The sequence below is a fragment of the Neopelma chrysocephalum genome, unplaced genomic scaffold, assembly GCF_003984885.1.
Source record: "Neopelma chrysocephalum unplaced genomic scaffold, ASM398488v2 Primary Assembly neopelma1_98, whole genome shotgun sequence".
In the NCBI taxonomy this organism is placed as follows: domain Eukaryota; kingdom Metazoa; phylum Chordata; class Aves; order Passeriformes; family Pipridae; genus Neopelma; species Neopelma chrysocephalum.
Window position 1 is genome coordinate 3,283,202 of NW_020897761.1, and position 18,490 is coordinate 3,301,691.

The 18,490-nt window shown below is 48.3% G+C and overlaps 1 protein-coding gene across 10 annotated transcripts in view; it reads left to right on the plus strand.

The window, feature by feature from the left end:
- The window catches only part of GORAB (golgin, RAB6 interacting), an 86,005-nt gene that overhangs the window by 53,972 nt on the left and 13,543 nt on the right, over positions 1-18,490 (plus strand). For 5 of the 10 annotated variants that reach the window (XM_027694663.1, XM_027694670.1, XM_027694672.1 and 2 more), the window contains 5 exons: positions 8,953-9,485; positions 9,891-10,022; positions 12,324-12,515; positions 15,807-16,007; positions 16,529-16,625. In XM_027694663.1, the coding sequence (XP_027550464.1) occupies positions 16,559-16,625 (67 nt within the window). In that variant the 5' untranslated portion in view covers positions 8,953-9,485; positions 9,891-10,022; positions 12,324-12,515; positions 15,807-16,007; positions 16,529-16,558. Of the gene's footprint in view, positions 1-8,952; positions 9,486-9,887; positions 10,023-12,323; positions 12,516-15,806; positions 16,008-16,528; positions 16,626-18,490 lie in introns of all 10 variants that reach the window. The other 5 variants (XM_027694668.1, XM_027694667.1, XM_027694665.1 and 2 more) reach the window with 4 other exon arrangements.

An 18,490-nucleotide genomic window follows, 5' to 3' on the forward strand; every position in this document is an offset into this window, starting at 1 on the left:
AGCTGACAGTAAGGTGACAAAGGTGACAAAAAATCATGTTTGTGAGAAACAGGAGGCAGTGAGCAGGGTGATGCTGGGGCTGTCCCCACCAAGGACAGGCTGGTGTGGGAGCTGGGTGCCCATCAAACACCAAAGCCCAGGAACCTGTGCCCTGTGATTTCAATCTCCGGGTGTTCTTGGGGCTGGGAAGGGATGCTGGGCTGCTCTGCTTCTGCAAAACACAGCCTGGGGCATCCACATAAGCACAGGCAGGTGCTGTTTGCTCTCAAGGTGGAAATAATATTAGTAAATCAAGGGGACTTTACTGCCTTTAAGGAAAAGCTGCTTCCCTCCCTGCACCTTCCCCTCTGGAGAAGCATTAAGGGGTAGGGAGCAGAGCTGCTGGAGAAGAGGACCTGCTGGCTGGGCTGCAGGGTTAGGCACTGCCTGCCAGCCCTGAGGGCTTGCTGATTTAATATTTCTTACATCTAATAGGAGCAAAGAAAGGCAAGTAGTCCATGAGGAGAGTCCCACAGCATAACCTATTGGAATAACAGATGGAAATATTATATTTTTTTAAACATTCTTGCTGCAGAGCCTCCTCTTTGAAGTGTGTTTGAGCAGAACACACCGTGCCAAGAACAGGGGAAAAACTATTCATGTCAGCAGAGCTGGGAGCTCAGGTGTCCCAGATGCTGCAGAGCCCCAGCTCTCTGGACCACTCACCCATGCCAGGCAGGAGATGAGGGTCTGGCAGGACCTGTCCACTGCAGGCAAATCCGCCAGCTGTGCCCAGGTGAGATGGTGAATATGGGATTTTCCAGAGCTGTTATTCCCCAAGAGTGGTGCTAATGCCCTGTGCTCACTTGCAGCACTGCCCAACTACATTTGCACTTACACTTTTTTCTCACGAATGATAAATGATTTTGGGGAAGGGAAGAGCATCAAAGGTTTATGGAATCTTTCTCCAAAAATATACAAGCATAGTTTTTCCTTCCACCTCATGCTCTTGTTCTTGGAATGAAAAATTTCATATTCATTCAATTTAGGGGAAGTTAAAGAGGAAGTGTGGCACCCCCAGGGCTCTGCCTGAGGATGTGGCGTTGAAGCAGAGTCTGTGAGGAAGAGGTGAAGGAAATGGTGATGGAGGCAGGTTGCAAGAATCCAGCAGCACTAAGGGAATGGGCAGAGAGCTCTTCAGCTGGGAAAGTGCCCCGTTGCCTGGCTCCCACTGGGGTGGCTCTGCAGGGCTGGGGACACCCAGCACAAAGCACCCAGGCTCAGAGCAGAGGAGCTGGACACTGAGGGCACAGCTCGGTCTCCCCAGTTAGCAGGGAGAGGTTTGGGTTGGAAGAAGCTTCCCTCAAAACATACAAGAAGGATAAAACAAGGTCAAGCAGTGTGACAAAGCTCTTGGCTCTGTTTAAGAGGTGCCCTTGGGTCAATAAATACCATTGTGGCCTGCAGAAGCTTTTTCTGAGCCCTGGCTGTGGAAGAAGATGGTTCTTGGTGCTGGGCTGGTGGGTTTGCTCCTGAGATGCTGGTGGAGGGCTGCAGCACACCTGGGTGGCCCTGGCCTGGAAGCAGGTGTCCTGGGGGGACTGTGCTATGAACAGAGCGTCCTCCTGCTCACAGCTGTGTGCTTGGTGCCTGCTGTCCTGGGCATGGCTGGCAGAAGAGTGGCTGTGTCCCCTGCACCAAGTGAGTAGGAAAATGGGTGTAGGGTCCCTGGGTGGGAGAGGAACATGGCAGTGCCTTTTCTTGGGCATCATGAGTGGGGAGGGTGATTGTGCTGGGTGCGGAGAAGCTGCATTGCTCTGGCTTGTCCCCAGCTCAGCCTGGCCAAGCGGGGCATTGGCACTCCCCAGAAATGTTTTTCTGCCTCTGAGCAGACAGATGTGACTGTTGTGTGCTATGGGTAAGTGGAAATGTGTAGATCCCAAAGGATGCTGTGCCTCCAAGGGATTAGCAGGAGAGGCTGGCTTTGCACTGGTGGATTTCCTGAGTTGGTCTGGATGAGCATATGTGGGTCCTCTCCGTCACGCAGCTTCAACATGTTTTCTCCTCACAGCACGGAGCAGCACTAGCTGCTGGGGGCCGTCCTGTGACAGCAGGCTGCAATGCCAGCCCGTACCTGTTTGATCTCGTGGTGCAAAGACGTGTGTGTTATGAGCTTGTGATAAAGTTCCTGTGATAAAGCAGTGAAGATGTGACAGCTCCAGACAGGCCCCCGCCCCATCCGCGCTCTGGGATACAGATGTTGGCCGTGCCACTCCACACGCTGCTGGTGGATGTTCTCGGCAGAGCTGCTCCAAGAAGAGCATTTAGGACTTGCAGGGGTATTTGGAAACTTGTTTCCATTCTGCTGGGAAGTGAAGTTCGGGGTGCTGTAGGGCTCTCACTGAAGGGAATCAGGGTGTGAGAGCTGCTTGCTGAGTTGTCCCAGCAGGGCAGCCACATATCCTGGGTCCCCCTTGTCCTTCCAGGGGGTAGACAGAGGAGTCTGAGGAGTGTGGACAGATTTCCATCCCTGGCCTGGGCTATGGTGCTTGTTAGCAAAGGCTCTGCTACTTCAGCAAGGGAATTTGATTTGGATGAGGCTGCAGAGTGTGTGTTTACTCAGGGCTTTCCCTTCCACCTCTGACTCGCATTCTCTCTAAGGGATGGGGAAACTGAGGCACGGAGACTCACCAGTGTCCCTGCACTGCCAGTGGGCATGGAGCACAGAGCTCATGGAGCAGTGTCCTGCCCTTGGTTCAGTGCAAAGAACTGGCTGGACACAGCTCCATGAGCTCTATGAGCTTCCCATGTGCTCCATGAGCTCTCGGGCAGCCGGAGCCATCTTTGCTTCTACCGGCCTGATGGCAGTTCCGCTCCTAATAAGTTAATCTGATGGGTTTTGTCATGAGCAAAACAAGAAATCACGTTTTTAATAATAAAAAAAGGGTCCTGCATCTTGTTAACATCTGGAGTTCAATCATTTCTGTGCTCAAAACTGTGGAATGCTTCAGCACAATATAAATCTTGCCACTTGCTGTACATGGGCTCCAGATGGGGAGGGAGAGCTCATGTTCACTTGTAATGCAGATGGGTGCTGGTGGCTCTGACTGGAGCTGCCACGGTGTGTGGATCTCCTGATCCTGTGCTGGGTGATGTTGGTGAACCCCCCAGATGGGATCTGACAGTGTTCAGTGCTGGGTGTTTGCATCTGGCATGGCAGGGTTGTGTCGTGGTGCTCTCGTGCCCATGGTGCCCATCTGGAGAGGGGTGAGGTCTCCTCACGGCCCAAAAGCTTGTGGTGCTGGAGGCTTCTCAGCACCATGGAGTGATGGAGCCACAGCCAGATGCTCCCATGGGACCAAAGCAAAGACCAGGCTGGGTATCTCCAGTGGGTGATGCACAAACTGCTCCTGGGAGCCAGTGGCAAGGCAGGAGCTGGGTGTCCCCTGATGGCCCATGGCTGTGGTGATGGGACCCTGAGCCCCAGTGGGCTTGTCCTGTGCAAACATTCCCACCCTGTGTTGCACCCAGATCGCTGATAAATATATTAAATCCTGGAGCAGAGCTGTGGGATGCCTGGCTGTTAACCTAACATCAGGCTGAGAATGAAGCATTTATCCTTGCTCCACTCCTTTGCCAGGCTCTAATCCAGATCAGTTCCTTCCCTTTTGCACAGCAACTGATTTCCTTAATAATCTCTTGAAGTGGGGTTTTCTGAAAATCTGAGCGTAGCCATGACACCACGAACATTTTTAATGAAAGCAGAAAAATTTACTCTCTCTGGAAGTTTAATTTTCACTAAAAAGAAACTTATATTGCATTTTTGTTCAAAACCAAGATTTTTGCAGCTTGAGACCAAAATTCAGTGTTTTTTTCTAGTTTTTTTGATATTTCAGACAAATCAGGCAAATTTCCACAAAAATGTTCAGGGTTTGTTTTTTTTTTTTAAAAAAAGCTGCCTTTGAAAAATGACCTGCTACAAACTGTTTAGATGGAAATTTTTCAAGCAGCCACAGTCAGGGTATTGATGTGAGAAAGGCAGTGGTAGAGCTGCAGGCAGGAATAGGAAATGTGTGCTTGGAGAGTTGGGGAAGGTCTGCTCTGCTTGTGGTTTTGTTGGTGTTATAGGTGAAGCGCAGCGGTTTGGCTTCTCCATGTTTTTAGGGGGTTTGGGGATGTCTAGAGTGGAGACATCCTGTTGTATCGCAGAGGTTGGTTTTCTGTGATAACATGAAGGTTTACAAACCCTGATACACAACGTGTGTGTCCAAATCTCTTCAGGAAAGCCACTGGCAGTGTTTTTTTTAAGGCACGCGTGCATTTCAAGACCTTGCCCACAAAAGTACATAAGCTCTTCATTTCCATTAAAAAATGTTTGCCTAAATACCTTCTGAGGGTCTGGGTTTTGCCAGCTGGTATCTAGGTCTTATCTGTTCCTTCAGGCATTTAGATATCTTTAAGCTGCCTGGCTCTCAGTTCCCAGTGGCTTCAGAGGAGAGTAGGGATGTGCCTGCTGGCTTTCCTAAATAGAGATGCTTTCCTGGACGAGGGCTAGATCAGTGTTCTTGGTGTGGCTTTGACGGATTACCTACAGCTCTGACAACCCCCTTCCCCCAATTTCCATCACTGTCTTATTTATGGGGAGATTGAGTCCAGGCATATGAAAATCATTTTTCATTTTTATCAGTTTGGCTGGAAAACTCAATCTGCTCCTATGTGAGGGCTGGTGCAAATTCAGTGCTGCTCGTAGGCAGCTCTTGGCCAAGAGGTGAAATGAGGGGCTTGAGGCTGAATTACTGCATAGAATCTTAGAATATCTCATGTTGGAAGGGACGCACAAGGATCAATGAGTCCCACTCCCTGCTCCTCTCAGGACTAGCTAAAACTGGTGTGTTCCATCCTGCTGGATGGGACCTGCTGTGTTTTTCAGGGGGTCTGGAGAGTGTTTTGGGATCTATGTGAGCTGAGATCACCCATGGGTTTTTAAGCAATGTGTTTCCCTGTGTCAGGCTAAGTCTGCAGAGGAAGTTTTTGAGATCTGCTTTAACTAGTGTTGATTAATGCCAGGGTGATGGTAAGGAAGGTATGTGTGTCCCTGCCACGTGGAGGGAGGGTGCCAGCATCTTGGTGTGGGCCTGGCAGAGGTGACTCTGGAGATGCATGAGGAGGCAGATGTTGGTTGCCAACACAGCCAGACTGGTACACTGGTCAAACCTCACCCTTCAAAACTCCTTTTTCCACCCCAGAAGGCTTGACTCGTGGCAAAATGAATGCTTCCACATAAAATGTCAGGCCTCTTTTTGAAAAAAGCTCCAGTTTTAACTGATAAACCCAAAAGAACCAAACCGGAAATGAAAATATTTGGGCTGGAAAACATTAGTTTCCCAGAAATTAAAAAAAAGAAAGGAAAAAAAAAAGGAAAATCAGGCTGAATTGTTTTGCTTCCCAGATTTATTTCTTTTTTCCCCCTGGGAAACCATCTACCCTTCATTTGACAGAGGAAGAAAGAGACAGGCAAAATAAATCCATGGCGATCTCAGCCAAGCTGATCTGGGGGGGATATTCCTTCCTGACCTTAAAATCAGACATCTGGTAGCCCCAAGGATGTTCACCCAGCTACTGGGTGGTTTCGCAGCACCCCGGGACTCCACCAAAGTGCTTTAACCACCTTAGCTGTGAGGGAAAAGGGAGAAGATGGATTGGATGTCATCTCCTCAGGATCAAAGTCACTTCAGGCTTAAGAAGCAGGGGTTAAAGTTTTACCCATGGCTGTCCCGGTGTGGGTTTGTTGCTGACCACGCTGTGGCTCTTTTCATGCTCTGATAACCCAGTGAGGAGGAAGGGTCCTGGTTTCTTCCTCAGCTCTTCTAGTGGAGATATAAAAGGCAACTCCCTTGGTTTGCTTTTCCCCTTGTCTATGGTTGAATATCTGTTGATGTTGTTTGCTAAACAAGAGCGCCGGTGGCAGAGGAATTAGAAGAAATCCCTTCTTAATTGGAAACAGTGAGTCTGTGTATTTTTTCAGTTGTCTATTTTGGGCCTTGTAAAATTAAAGTTATTAACTGTAATGCAGCGGTTTCCAGATTCCCACAGCCCTTTACAATAGCGGGGAAATTCATCCCAGGTCACTGGGAGCCTTTAATGAATACATTAAGGCTTATTATTAAAATAAAGTACTTGCAGCTTTATGGGAGACATCTGGCAAGGATGCTTGTCTCTCTGAAGGCTCCCTGAGTGTCCTCTCCCGGCGTGCACCACGTTTGTCCCGGCAGAGGCTTTCAGGAGCTGTTCCCCACACAAGGATTCCCACAGGAGGCTCTGGGAGACAGAGAGGGCCTTTGCTGGATATGATGGAGAGGGGTTGGGCCAGACCTGCCCCTGTGATTGCTCCACTGATATTTCTGGAGCCGACCAGCCCCTTGCTGGTGCTGCAGGTACCGATGTGAGCCCTGCTGGGATGCTCCTGCTCAGCAGAGCAGATGCACCGGGGTAAAGCTGCTTCATTCACCAGGGTGATGTGCAGGCTGAGCCGAGTCTGGGCTAATCCCAGGCAGAGGACGAAGAGACTGGGCAGAGCCAGCTGACCTGGCACAGGCAGGGTCAGCTTTGGAGCCAGCTGCTGGCCAGCTGTGCTGGCCCAAAGCACTGAGCCAGCAGGGTGCTGCAGCTGATAAGGGACTTTGTATCGCCTCGGGTGAGCTCACTGGTGTGGCTGCACCCATGCAGCGCTGTGTAGTTACATCATAAACCAACTCCTTGGTGCTGCACAGAAAGCTGGGAGCCAAATCCTTGGGGTTTAGGGCCAGAAAGCGCCCCAGGCTCCCTGGGCTGGCACCGATGGGAGCAGGTAACTTGCAGCCAGCTTGTTCGCGTGCCGATGAGAGCGAACCGCGGCCAGCGGGGCTGCGAAGGGGTCTGGAATGGCTGTGATCTTATCGCTGCTTTATCTCTATCCAGGCTTGATCCCGGCAGAAAGCGGGGCCACGTGGCAGTAATTGTGTTAGGAAAACAAACTAATCTCCAAAGGGACAGAGAGCAGCTGTTGGGCTCTTGGTGCTATCGGGGAAATGGATGTGGCCTGCCAGCTTGCAGCGCTGTTCTGCTGGAGCAGGGGCCAGGCAGGGGATGGAGGGGGCAAAAAAGGGATTAGAAGGAAGTTTGGGCTGCCGGGCGAGACTGAAGGAGTGTTTGTTGTGGCATAAGCTGCCCAGTGTTACCTGCCCTGCTTTGCCAAGAAGCCCTTTGCTTGCCAGAATGTTTGAGAGGCGTGGTCTGGCGGATCAGGTGTGGGAGTAGGGAGAGCCAGGTTTAACCTTGGCAGATCCCTTATCACCGTCTGCCTGATGTCTCCTTTGTGCTCCGTGTCTAGTTGGGCAGCAGGTTTGCAGAGCTTTCTCTTAGTGTTCTCCACACAAGACTTGCCCTGTGCCCCAGGCACCCCAAACCCTGCTGCTGACTGCGGCTGAGCTGCTTGTTCTCCCTCCCTACCCCACTCCCACTTCTTCAGTCTGGTCTGGGAGTGCACAAGGTCTAGCTGGCAGGGCATCACTGCAGGCTTGAGGACCTGGAGAGATGCAAAAAACTCTTGGAGATGACTCTGGAGATTGGGCTGCAGCAGGAGGAGCCCTCCTCTGCAGCCTTTGCCCAAATTTGCAGGGGAGAGGAAACACGCAGTGGTCAGTCTGGTTTGGAGCTGGTTATCTCCTGCAAAGCCATAGGCAAGAAATTAATTACAGTAATCCTACAACTGCTATGCTTGGCCCTCCCCACACCTCTCCTCTGTGACTGTCTCCAGCCCAGGAGCTCAGGCAGGAAAACACAAGCTCCCCCCCCAAATCCAGAGTGTGAGTATCTTTGGGGTGGTGGAAGACAGGGAGAAAAGCAAATGGCAAAGGCAGATCAGCTCCATGGGTTACACATGAGCCCTCCCTCCCCCAAAAGCTGAATCAAGCCTCTAGCTTTGAATAACCCCAAATTTGGGGAAGGTTAAAATCCACCTCTGAAGTGTCTGGCTCCAACCCAACATAAACATTATTGTTGTTTCTGGATTATGTAGTTTAACAGAAAAGAAAGTCCTATCATTAAGTAACATCAACAAGATACACACTTGTGTCTTGTATTTAGTCTGTCCTACATACTCTACTAAGGCTCCAATTGACTTGAAAAATCAAAAAAGCCCAGAATTACACAGCTCCCAAAAGTTTTCCTGAAAATAAATTTTTGCCATGTTCTGCACCAGCAGTTAATTAAGACTTCTATTAAATGCTGACAGGAGCTTGATAATGTAATATGTTGCAGCAGGCTCTGTTCGTGGTGTTATAATTATGGCAGTAAAACAGTTTCCATTATAGCCTTTCTTTTCATAAGCTCATAACTTTTGAAAACATTCACTTTTCAGGTTGAAATTTGTGCATGCCTGGCCCTTACCCAGTGGGGAATTTTTTTGGAAACTCTGAGGAAAAAAAAACCCATGTAGTCTTTTTTGAATTATGGGGGAGAAAACATGAGCTTTTTTCAGCTGGAATATAGGTGAAGGGGAAAAAGGTAATGACATAATTTTTCTAAATAGATGGATAGTAGAAGGATGTGATACCTGATGCTTGCTTTGGAAATGGATAGGCTAGGCTTTGCAGAGTGCCTGGGGCATGTCCCATCCAAAAAAAAAATCCTATCTCTGACTTAAAAGCCTTGATGAAGCCAATGACAGAGCCTCAAGAGTATCCAGTTGTCACCCATGAGAAGTGACTCTTGGTTGCAGGTTAAAAATAGAGGTTGATAATTAATAACTCTTTCCTCCTGGCAGCATTTTTGAGGCACTGACAGTATTTCTCATCTCTCCTGGGGATGAGGAGTCAGTTCTGAAAAATTTTGTGAACTAGAAAACCAAAGGGTAAGATCTTTAAGGTCAATGAAAATATTTTTCTTTGATAATTTCAAGCTTCCTGTTTTGATAGAGGTTTTTTTTTCCCCTAGAAGCAGCTTAATTCTGAAGAGAGAAGACCTTTTCAACTAAAACCCTGGGATGTCACTGAAGGAAATGTAAAAGCCAAACATTTGGACAATTTGGAAACAGATTTGAAGGCTTTTTTCCAAGTTGAAATAACTGTCTGAACTACCCTCGCCTGCAAAACGTTAAATGGGCATTTTCCCACCAGCCCCTTCCCAAACCCATTGCACAGGGAGTTTCCCAGCTGGCCTGTGTTAGACAGTGGATAGATGCAGAGATGGGGCAAATGAGGTGGAGCCTTATTGGCAGGAGCAGCCTGAACCACTGTGAGACTTCACTGGACTTGTGATTTTAATTCTCCCAGGGCACAAGCCCTGTTTGGCTCCAGGATTTCATCCTCCTTCTCAACCACCACCACCATGGTCCCTCAGGAGGCGCTTCAAAGGCATGTGGGTCCCATGGGACATTGAAGATACAGCTGACCTTCTATTACAGCCTTCAAAAGCATCTAGGATGATTAACAGTCTACCTCCTGATGGGGCCTTTAACCACATGGAAGGTGGGATTTCAGCTCTTAAATTGTTTCTGTGCTTTTGAAATAGGCTTGTTGTCTTTGTTGGGGCTGGTTCTTCTTAGTTGCTGGCGATGGTCAGGGAAGGACATGGGAGTGGGGTCAGGCAGGAGCACGGCTGGAGAGCGATGCCTTTCCAGCATCATGTCCCTTGGTGACACTGGGCTGTGTTCAGGCAGAGCTAAGAGAAAAGATGTCCTGGAGAAGGATGTAGAGGATGAATGGAGGCACAGACCTGCCCCTGAGAGGTGGCAAATGCACTTTGGCAACACGAATGACTGATAAATCAGAAGTAGACTGGCTACTCTCAACCCCCTTATCTTCAGCAGTGGATCAAGGGATGTCTAGCACTAAACACAGTAGTTACGCTTTTTTTCCTCCTCTCCAAAGCAGGGCACTGGCTGCTCAACTTGGTCACGTGTTTATGTGTGGCTGCACATTCCCCAGCCAGGGCTGCAGAGTTCTCAAAGGCCGGCTGGGTTTTCTGCAGCTCCTTTCCCAACCCGCCGCAGAAGAGACGACCGGGTAGGACTGTCTGCGTGGCACAGGGGTGGGTCTGCAGGCTGTGCTGCCCCACGTGAGAGGGACCAATGTCCTCCCCACGGTGCTGTGCACAGCCCCTGGCCAGCCTGGCTGCTTTCTTTGGCGTGGCAGGAGCTCTGCTTGGCTCTGGCAAAAGCTGTCTTGACACTGATGTAATCGAAATGCAGATATCACTGGGGGAAGCTTATCTCCAAACATGCCCAGCCCTGGAGCCAGCACCCCCAGCACAAGGCCAGGGAAGGTTGTGTAGCTGGTGTTGAGTAAGTCAGCTCGAAATGATGGTGTGTAGGCATGCTGCCAAGACTTGGAAAGGAGATTAGGGCTGGAAAAATTTGCCTTGACTGTCAGACCCAAGGGTCTTTGCTGACCTGGAGCATTTGTCTTTAGATTTTGCTCCCTGGAGCGTTCCCAGAGGGCTTCCCTTTCAAGGTAGGGGTAGCAAGAGGGATGTGCGACCCAAGTCCTGCCCAAATACCCTCTCTGGGTTGGCTCCAGTGATTCCAAGGAGCCCCAAAGACAGAGGCAATGGAAAGCTTGTTCTAGGAAGCAGACCCAATTTGTATCCTTAACTGGAGCCAAGGGGGAATGTAGGCTTTCGAGTAGGATTGAGGCCAAATGTACATACCAGAAACAAAAGAGAAAAATTCTCCATTGATTTAAAAAAAAACAAAAACAAAAACAACTTTAAATGCTCATAGCTTGCTCATATTGAGTTGGACAAAAATGGGATGAGCAAAGAGGTTTAGTCCACAGAGTGAGATATTCAAAAGGTTTGTGAACACTATGAACACCTTTGGTAAAAAATACTGTAGTCATGGTGTGGTGGAAAGGAGCTGCAAAAAGAAGAATGTCAGAGAGGTTACATTAGGTTCAATCAAAAGTCTCTGGTGTCCATCCACAGGCAGCAGTGACTCCCTGGGGGTGGAACATGTGGGATGGAGCATGTATGCTGTGACCTTTAGAGCCAAGGGTTGCACCTGGCCTGTAGTTTCCAGATAGTTCCCAACAGACCAGCCTTCTTTAATTGTGAATCTGTTCCTCCTTCATCCCTCCGTGCCATCCTCTGGTGTCAGATCCAGCCCTGTAGGAGGCAGTCTCTGGCTTTGTGTCACAGGCAGTGGCATGGTGCTGATTTTCAGCTCCTTATCCCAAATTTCCAACAGGAGTGGAAGAAACTTCAACCAGTGCTGTTCTCAGTGGGTCCATGTCACCAGTCTCTGCACTCCTGGCGGGTTTGTCACTGGGTGTTTCCCCTCATGGTGTCAGGCTGCTTGCAAGGAACTTGCTGGTTGAGTCTTGAGTATGTGCTGGTGCTGCACCTCGTGGTTGGGCTCAGCCTTCCCTGCTCTCCCACTAATCTGCTCCCTTCACCCCAATTGTTTTTCCAGACTGCATCAATAATTGAATGTGCAGAGGTAGCAGGGCACAGATCTATGTCTGAGCCCTGCTCACATTCAGTACCCCGAGAGGGAAGAGAAGAAGTGGGGGGGAAGGCTTTTATCCCCTTTTAAAAAGCAGGAACATGGGATGTGCATTAGGCTTTCTTCTTCAGAGAGTATTCCTGCCTTTCTCCTCTCGCAGCTGTCCCTGGACGCGCGCACCCCGCGCCCCTCCCCGCGCATTCCTGCACAAACCCCTTTTGTTCGCTGCCCTCAGCCAATATCCAGGCAGCAACAGCAGCCCAGATGTTCCCTATCAAACTCCGAGCCATGCCAACAAACTTTGGCACACATGAAAGTGCGCTGAGGAATGGGCCTCCGCAAATACCATTTCTTTTTTTCCCCCACCCCTCCATTCCTGTAAGTATTTTTAAATGTTAATGGCTTCCACGCCGGGACAGCCGGCGGGGGGCTGCCAAGCCGGGCTCGGGGGCGTCTGGCAAATTAGTGGTTCAGGTATCCCCGGCGCCTCGGCGGGGCTGTGCTGACCTTGAGCCCCTGCTCTATTTTCCCCAGTGGCTTTCCAAGGCCGGGGCTGAGCCGGTGCTGTGTTCCTGTGGGCAGTGCTGTTTGGAGGCAGTGACCCGCAGCCCAGCCCGCGGTGGGGAATGCAGGCAATGCCTTGGGGGGGGATTTGCTGTGAGTCTGTTTTCTCCTCGCACTGTCAGGGCTGGTTTGTGACGACCTAGAAAAGCACAGTTCAAGATGCTGCGGGGGCTGAGTGGCCCCTTTAGGCTTGGCTTTGCCACAATCCCAGTGCTTGGTGGGTGTGGAAGTGAGTTGGGTTTTTGGCTGGTGTGGGATGTAGTTTTTCCTCATCTCTTTCTCAGCATCTTCCCTGCAGGAAATTCCTGCTGCTGTCATTCAGCTGTGAGCCCTGAGTCATGGTGCAGATGGGGCCACTGTGCTGACCAGGAGCGCTGTGGGCACCACAAACTGACAGAGATGACCAGGAGGAGCAGGAGCTGAAGAACAGCCTGGCCAGGACTCAGCTCTACAAACCAGAATCAAGCTGGCTTTGGCCATGGGCAGATGGGTGAGTGCACAAGTGAAAACCTTCCTTTGCCCACATATGTAGAAAATCTACTTCTACTGAGTAAAACACAATCCTGAGGCTGTGCATGGATATGCTTCAATGGAAGCACCCTAATGTTGCTCCCTGATGTGTAGATGTGGTTACAAGCTGCTGCAAGTGGGAGCTGCCACCCCTTTATGCTCCTGTGCAGGCTCAGCTCTGCCCTTTGCTGCAGATGTTTCTCCTCCCATCTCAAACAGCAGAGCCATGTCCCAACTCTCCATCTCCACCACTGAATCCCAAGGGGTCAGTGCCAGATTTGGTGCCAACCACCCTAACTGTGGAGAGACAGCCTTGGAGAGGAGACAGCTGAACAAAGCAAAGGCCGTTTCTGGCAGAAGATCCATTCTCATCTAATTTAAACATTTGTTTCAGCACCAAGGCTCTTCAAAGACTGCCTGAACTCCTTTTTACCCATCCACTATAATGGCAGCAATGCATTTTTTCACTCCTCTCTCACACTGAAAAGATGGAAGCATTTTTGCGCAAATTTAAAAAAGCCAAATTCCTATCTGGATGAAGACCAGGGCTTGCAAAGTTTCCAGGGAGGGTGGTGAACCTCTCTTCCTGGCAGTGGGCTTATCTGAGATCATCTCCTCAAGGAGTACGCCAAGATTTCCACGAGAAGGGATGGCACGAGCCATTGTCTGCCTCCTCCTCTCAGCCAAATTCACTACAAGGTCCCAGGGGAGGGAGAACAGCTCAATTCCAGCCTGGAGTTGAATGGAGAGGAAGCAATGATTTCTCAGAGGTTCAGAGGAACAATCAATAGCCAGGAAAGGAAGAGGAAAGGGGTTTGCACAATCCAAGCACAGGAGACAGCTCTGGCTACAAGGACATGCTCTGATGGGCAGCAGTGAGCTCCTGTGGAGGGGCCTGACTGGGTGAACTGGACTGGATGAGGGCAGGAGCCATTTCCAGAGACATCCTCCCCATCCCCAGGCTTGTGCCTCTTGCACTGGTGACAGAGATCCTCATAAGACAGTGTCAGCTGCACCCTCTGTATCCTTGTCCTGGCCATGGACCTCGGAAAATAAATGCAACCTTTGAGAAAAGGTTAAGATAAAGAGGTGGTGGAAGAAAAATGGTCTGAGCCGATGAAAACTCCCTCTCTGGAGGGAGAGAGAGAGAAACGGGAAAAAGACTGTGGTTAGTTTTTTTACAAAGGATTTGCAGAGACTATTTCTAGAAAGTAGGAGAAATTGAGCTCCAGTCTCTGGTTCCCTTCATTAAGGAGGGAAGGCAGCACCACTGAATTTGCCATTAAAATAGTAGTAATAATTGTAATAAAAAACATAGCCCCTAAATTATCCTATTTTAAAATAAAATAAAATATAAAATCAAGAGGTAGCTGCCATTTCACATGTGGTCTGGTTTAAATCCTGGGAGCAACGTGGCCCCTGAGATCTAACCTGTTGGAGTAGATTCCCGCTGTGTTCAAAGGCAGTGGCAAACCCTTGAATTTGCTTTCAAACTTGGGCTGGGGCTGCTAAGGTTTTTTTGAAGCCCTGAGCAAGTTGAGGAAGATCTCTTTTCATGATCAAGCAGTCTGTGGGAAAAATATATTGGTAGGCTTGCATGGAGGGAACGGTTTGGGATATGAGGCAAGTCTCTCTCCAGATGCTCTCTGGATTGTTTTGTGGCTTATGCAGAAAGTCTGCAATCTTTGGGGCTTCACATAAAACCTGGAGGACAAAGGTCTTTCCTGTAAGCACAGACAAGAGTCAGATTCCCCAAATGAGGCCAGTTTCAGCAGTTGATCTTCATTTAACACTCCCAAGCCAGATGAAAAATTGCAGACTGAATCTGACCATGTGTACTTCGGAGGGTTTTCTAGTTGCTGGTGCACAGGTGTTGCTCCAGGGAGGATGCAGACGTACCCCGACAGACACTGGCTCAATAATCCTGCTTTTCTGAGCTGGACAGTCCATATTGGATTCAAAGGCAATGCTGGCTTAGTCTCAAAACTCAGGATATCTGTTTGTCCTCCCCAGTTCATCTTCAGTTTCTCTGTTTGTGAGCGCATTGCTACACTGAGCACGTGGACGGGGATTGCAGAGCCTTTTCTCCTGCTAGGAGAGGGATCTGGAAACAATTACAAGCTGCTCATGCTTAATCACTCGGGTAAATCTTAAATGCCTGTCTTAATATTTTGCAGGACTGAAGATGGCATCTGAATTTTTGTGGTGTGCAGGTTACACAGCAGAGCACACAGACTTTGACAGTTTTGCTCTGTGCATGTTTCAGGGGTCCTGAGGACCCCACAGCTTCTCTGAAATTCAGGTACAATTTCAAAGGAAAACTAAAATACAAAAGGGGAAAAAAAGACCCCCAAGTATTTGCCTGATATTTGTACAAATTGTCAGCTCAGTCATGTTCTTATGAACCTTTGCTGAACCTGACCATTTGTATCTCAAACTGAACAAGAAGAGAGTACTAAAAGAGTTTAAAATATAAAAATAAAAAAATGAAATGCTCTGTGAAAATGAAGGCAACCAAAATAACTCACAAATCCAGGCTGAAGTCAGTCAACGACAAGACAAAACAATAGAAGTCCTTCTTTCCTTCCTTAAATATTGAAATGTTTCACTTCAGCATTTTCAGGCTGAAGCAGATTACTTTATTGAACATCATTTAGTTTGAAGCTTTCTTTTTTTGTTTTCATTTTCAATGGACTTAAATTTAAAAGGAAGTGAGCTGTGTGTTTTAGCTTGACTTTTAAAAAAGATTAAATAGTCTCCAAGCAAACCAGAACATTTTGTTACTGGTCAAGCAAAATGTTTTTGGTTGACCCAAAATGAATTGAGATGTTCTCATTATATTAAGTCTTTCCTATTCAGCTCAGGTCCAAAACCAGAATTTTCCACCACCAGAAGAAACCAGTCATCCTTGTTTTCACCTTCCTGCTGCAGCAGTAAAGGTCTAATTTTGGTTGCTCCTGTTTTAATCAGAGCTTGCTTTATTAACCTCTCCATTTACTGCAGGCTGAGGTCTGTGATATCAGGGTTTGTAGCCAGGGTGTGGTACAGATCACTCTCCAACTATCTCAGATACCTCACCAAGGAGCTGCTAAGCCTCCTTGGCCATCAGCCTGCTTATTTACAGGCTTTATAGCTATGGTTCAAACCCTGCCAGTGACACCAACACTTGGAAATCATCATTAGTGTGTGGCCCTAGTAAGCCTGTGGGTGTCAGCTGGGTGTGCAGTCATGGTAGTATTCAAAAACTAAAGAAAACACTCTCCTCCCACAGAAACCGCTGAAAAACAACTTCTACACAAACATTGTGAAAGGCAGCAACTGACTGGTGGGGAGGACTTTCCAAAGCCATGGAAGGAAGTTACCTACTAAAGCCTCGGTAAGAGCCAAGCACTCTAACTCAGCGATCCTTTGAAAGCCTCCTCCCAGATCCAGCCTCAGCGAGGAACCCTTCACCAAGATCATCCATAAACACGTGGGGGTTTGTATCTCTTTTGTGTGTGCTTGTTACAGGGAGAAAGCATCGACATTTAGTGAACTTTATTGAACGAAAGACACAATGTTTCATCTTAAAGACTTCCAAATTGTAGCAGGTGGTGTCTGTGGGGTGGCCAGTGGCCGGGGCTGCAGGTGGGAGCAGGTCATCCCTCGGAGCTCCCTGAGTGCTCTCTGGAGCACAGGCCCTCCAGACATGGGGCACCGCAGGTGGTGCTTGTTCAGGGTGATGCTGGAGTGCTGCACCCAAAATTGGCCGTGCTGTCTCAGAGCTCCTGTTTGTAGTGCTGAGGATAACCTGGCTGAACTTGGGCTCCCTTCACCTCTCAGGCAGCTGAGGGGATCCTGAGGTCCTAACCCTGCACATCTGTCTGTTGTACCTTAAGTGTTTTGCAGGATGGGGAGGGAAATTAAGATTATGTGTGTCCTACAGCTTGCTGGTCTCCAAATGGGTTCCTTGGTTGATCTTTTTTATGTTTCTTCTTTATGTTTGTGTTACAGACACCTCCAGAGACCCTGAATGAGGAGGAGATGGCTGTGCTCTGGACAAGGCTCCATGGAGAAATATCTGGTATCTTACTGCAAGGATACAGGAAAGGTGAGAGGATGGCTTGGTTTGCAAATAGGTAGGTGCTGTCACACATCCTTCTTTGGCACTGAACGCGTGGCCTGACCTCATGTCCCTTCATCCACCTGGGCTGAAAATGAGCCAAACCAGTGTGCACTGATTCCGTGCTGTGCCTTCACACAAACAACAGCGTTTCTGGGGTGCCCTGTGGGGATGCAGCAGGATGGGAGCAGTGTCCCACACCACTCCCTGAGGATCACCTGCGTTTCACTTGCAGAAGAGAGCTGTCTCAGCCCAGTGTGCTGTGTTGCAGTGGTGCAGAGCTGGGAGAGAGGAGAGGACAAAATCCTCCAGCACGTGGCTTGTGAAGCTGTAAGGAGAGACATGAACTGGCTGGGCTCAGCTGTCACATTGGTGCTGACTGGCACTTTATGGTAAGAAAGTGATTTTCACATCATGTAATGCTCTAGTGCAAATATATATTACAAGCAGTGCTGGCTCTTGGGTTTGGCAACCATCTGTCCCTCTGTCTTGCTGTGAAAAGACAAAGATTTTCCACAGAGACTCTTGTAGGGGTGGCAGGAGCTGCACAGCTGATGGCATTGAAAGTGGTGCAGCTGGTGGTGCAGATGTGCGTGCCCAAGGGGAGGGTGATGGGGCTGTGACAGCAGCAGGAAGAGGTGGGAATGGTTTGGGAAGTACCACTGTCGTGGGAACACGGCTGGGAGAGGTGTCAGGAGCTGGCCAGTTCTCAGCTGGCAGCAGCACACCCCGAGGGATGTGGGTTGTCTCTAATGGGACAACATAAATGATGCAGCAGAGCAAGGTCAAAAATGTTGCTCAGCAGCCTGAACCCATGAGGGGTCTGGGAGCCTCCCCATCTCCTCTGGAGCCTGTGTGGGGATCCACACACCCAGAATCTCCAAAATGTGCATCTTGCTGTCCTGGGGCTGCACTGACCTTTCCTCTGCCTTGCCCAGCAGATGTTTGTTGTTAAAAATCCCTGAATGGAGACTCTGTGGTGGTCTTGAGTCAATTCTCTCCACCTTTTGCTGCCCTGGCTCATCTCTAGCCTGAATCTCGCTTTCTTCTTCACCTAACCACCACGGGCACTGAAAACACATTTCCCCTGTCTCTTTACAGCTGTGTTTTATATATTTAAAGGCTATTATCATGTCTTCTCCCCCACACTTCTCTCCCATCCAGACTAAACAACCTCAGCTCATTCTCTTGAGCGTGTAACAACAATAAGTTTGTTTGATGAAAACTCAATTTGTTTAGTGCAGTGGTTCTAATCACTCAAGTTATGCCAAAGATAACAAACATTTAGCAAATTTCTCTTCAAATCTTTAATTTTATCAACTGTTTTGACAGATAGATTACAATTTTTACACAAAGGGTTAGAATGAAAGCAATTGCTTTCTAGTTTTTCTGTATAAACATTTGAATTATGACTTTTACATTAGGCAAAGCAATTAAAAGCATTATAGAACTGTCATGAAGTATTTAACTTGGGGTTATAAAAAGTATTATTTTAATGATGTTTAAAAACTATTTAGAAAGTATCTTTTTAAAGTAATTAGCTACAACAATATTTCTTTAGCTATACAAAAACATCTATCAATAATTACTCATTTCCACTTCTTTCACTGCTCAGCTCTGGTTTTCCCAGCCAAAATGGTAAATTTATAATCTTCAGGATATTTCTGGTAGTAATGAAGTTTTGGGGTTTTTTTAATTTTTTTTTTAAGGTGCTTTTAATTAGCAAGCTTTTAATCCTGTTTAGATTTTTTTTCATGCAAATAATTTAAGACGAGGAGTTACTACAGAATATTTTTGTCTGTGTGGAAGAATGAGGTGAGAAAGACTCCAAAAATGTCAGTAGGAATGTTAAT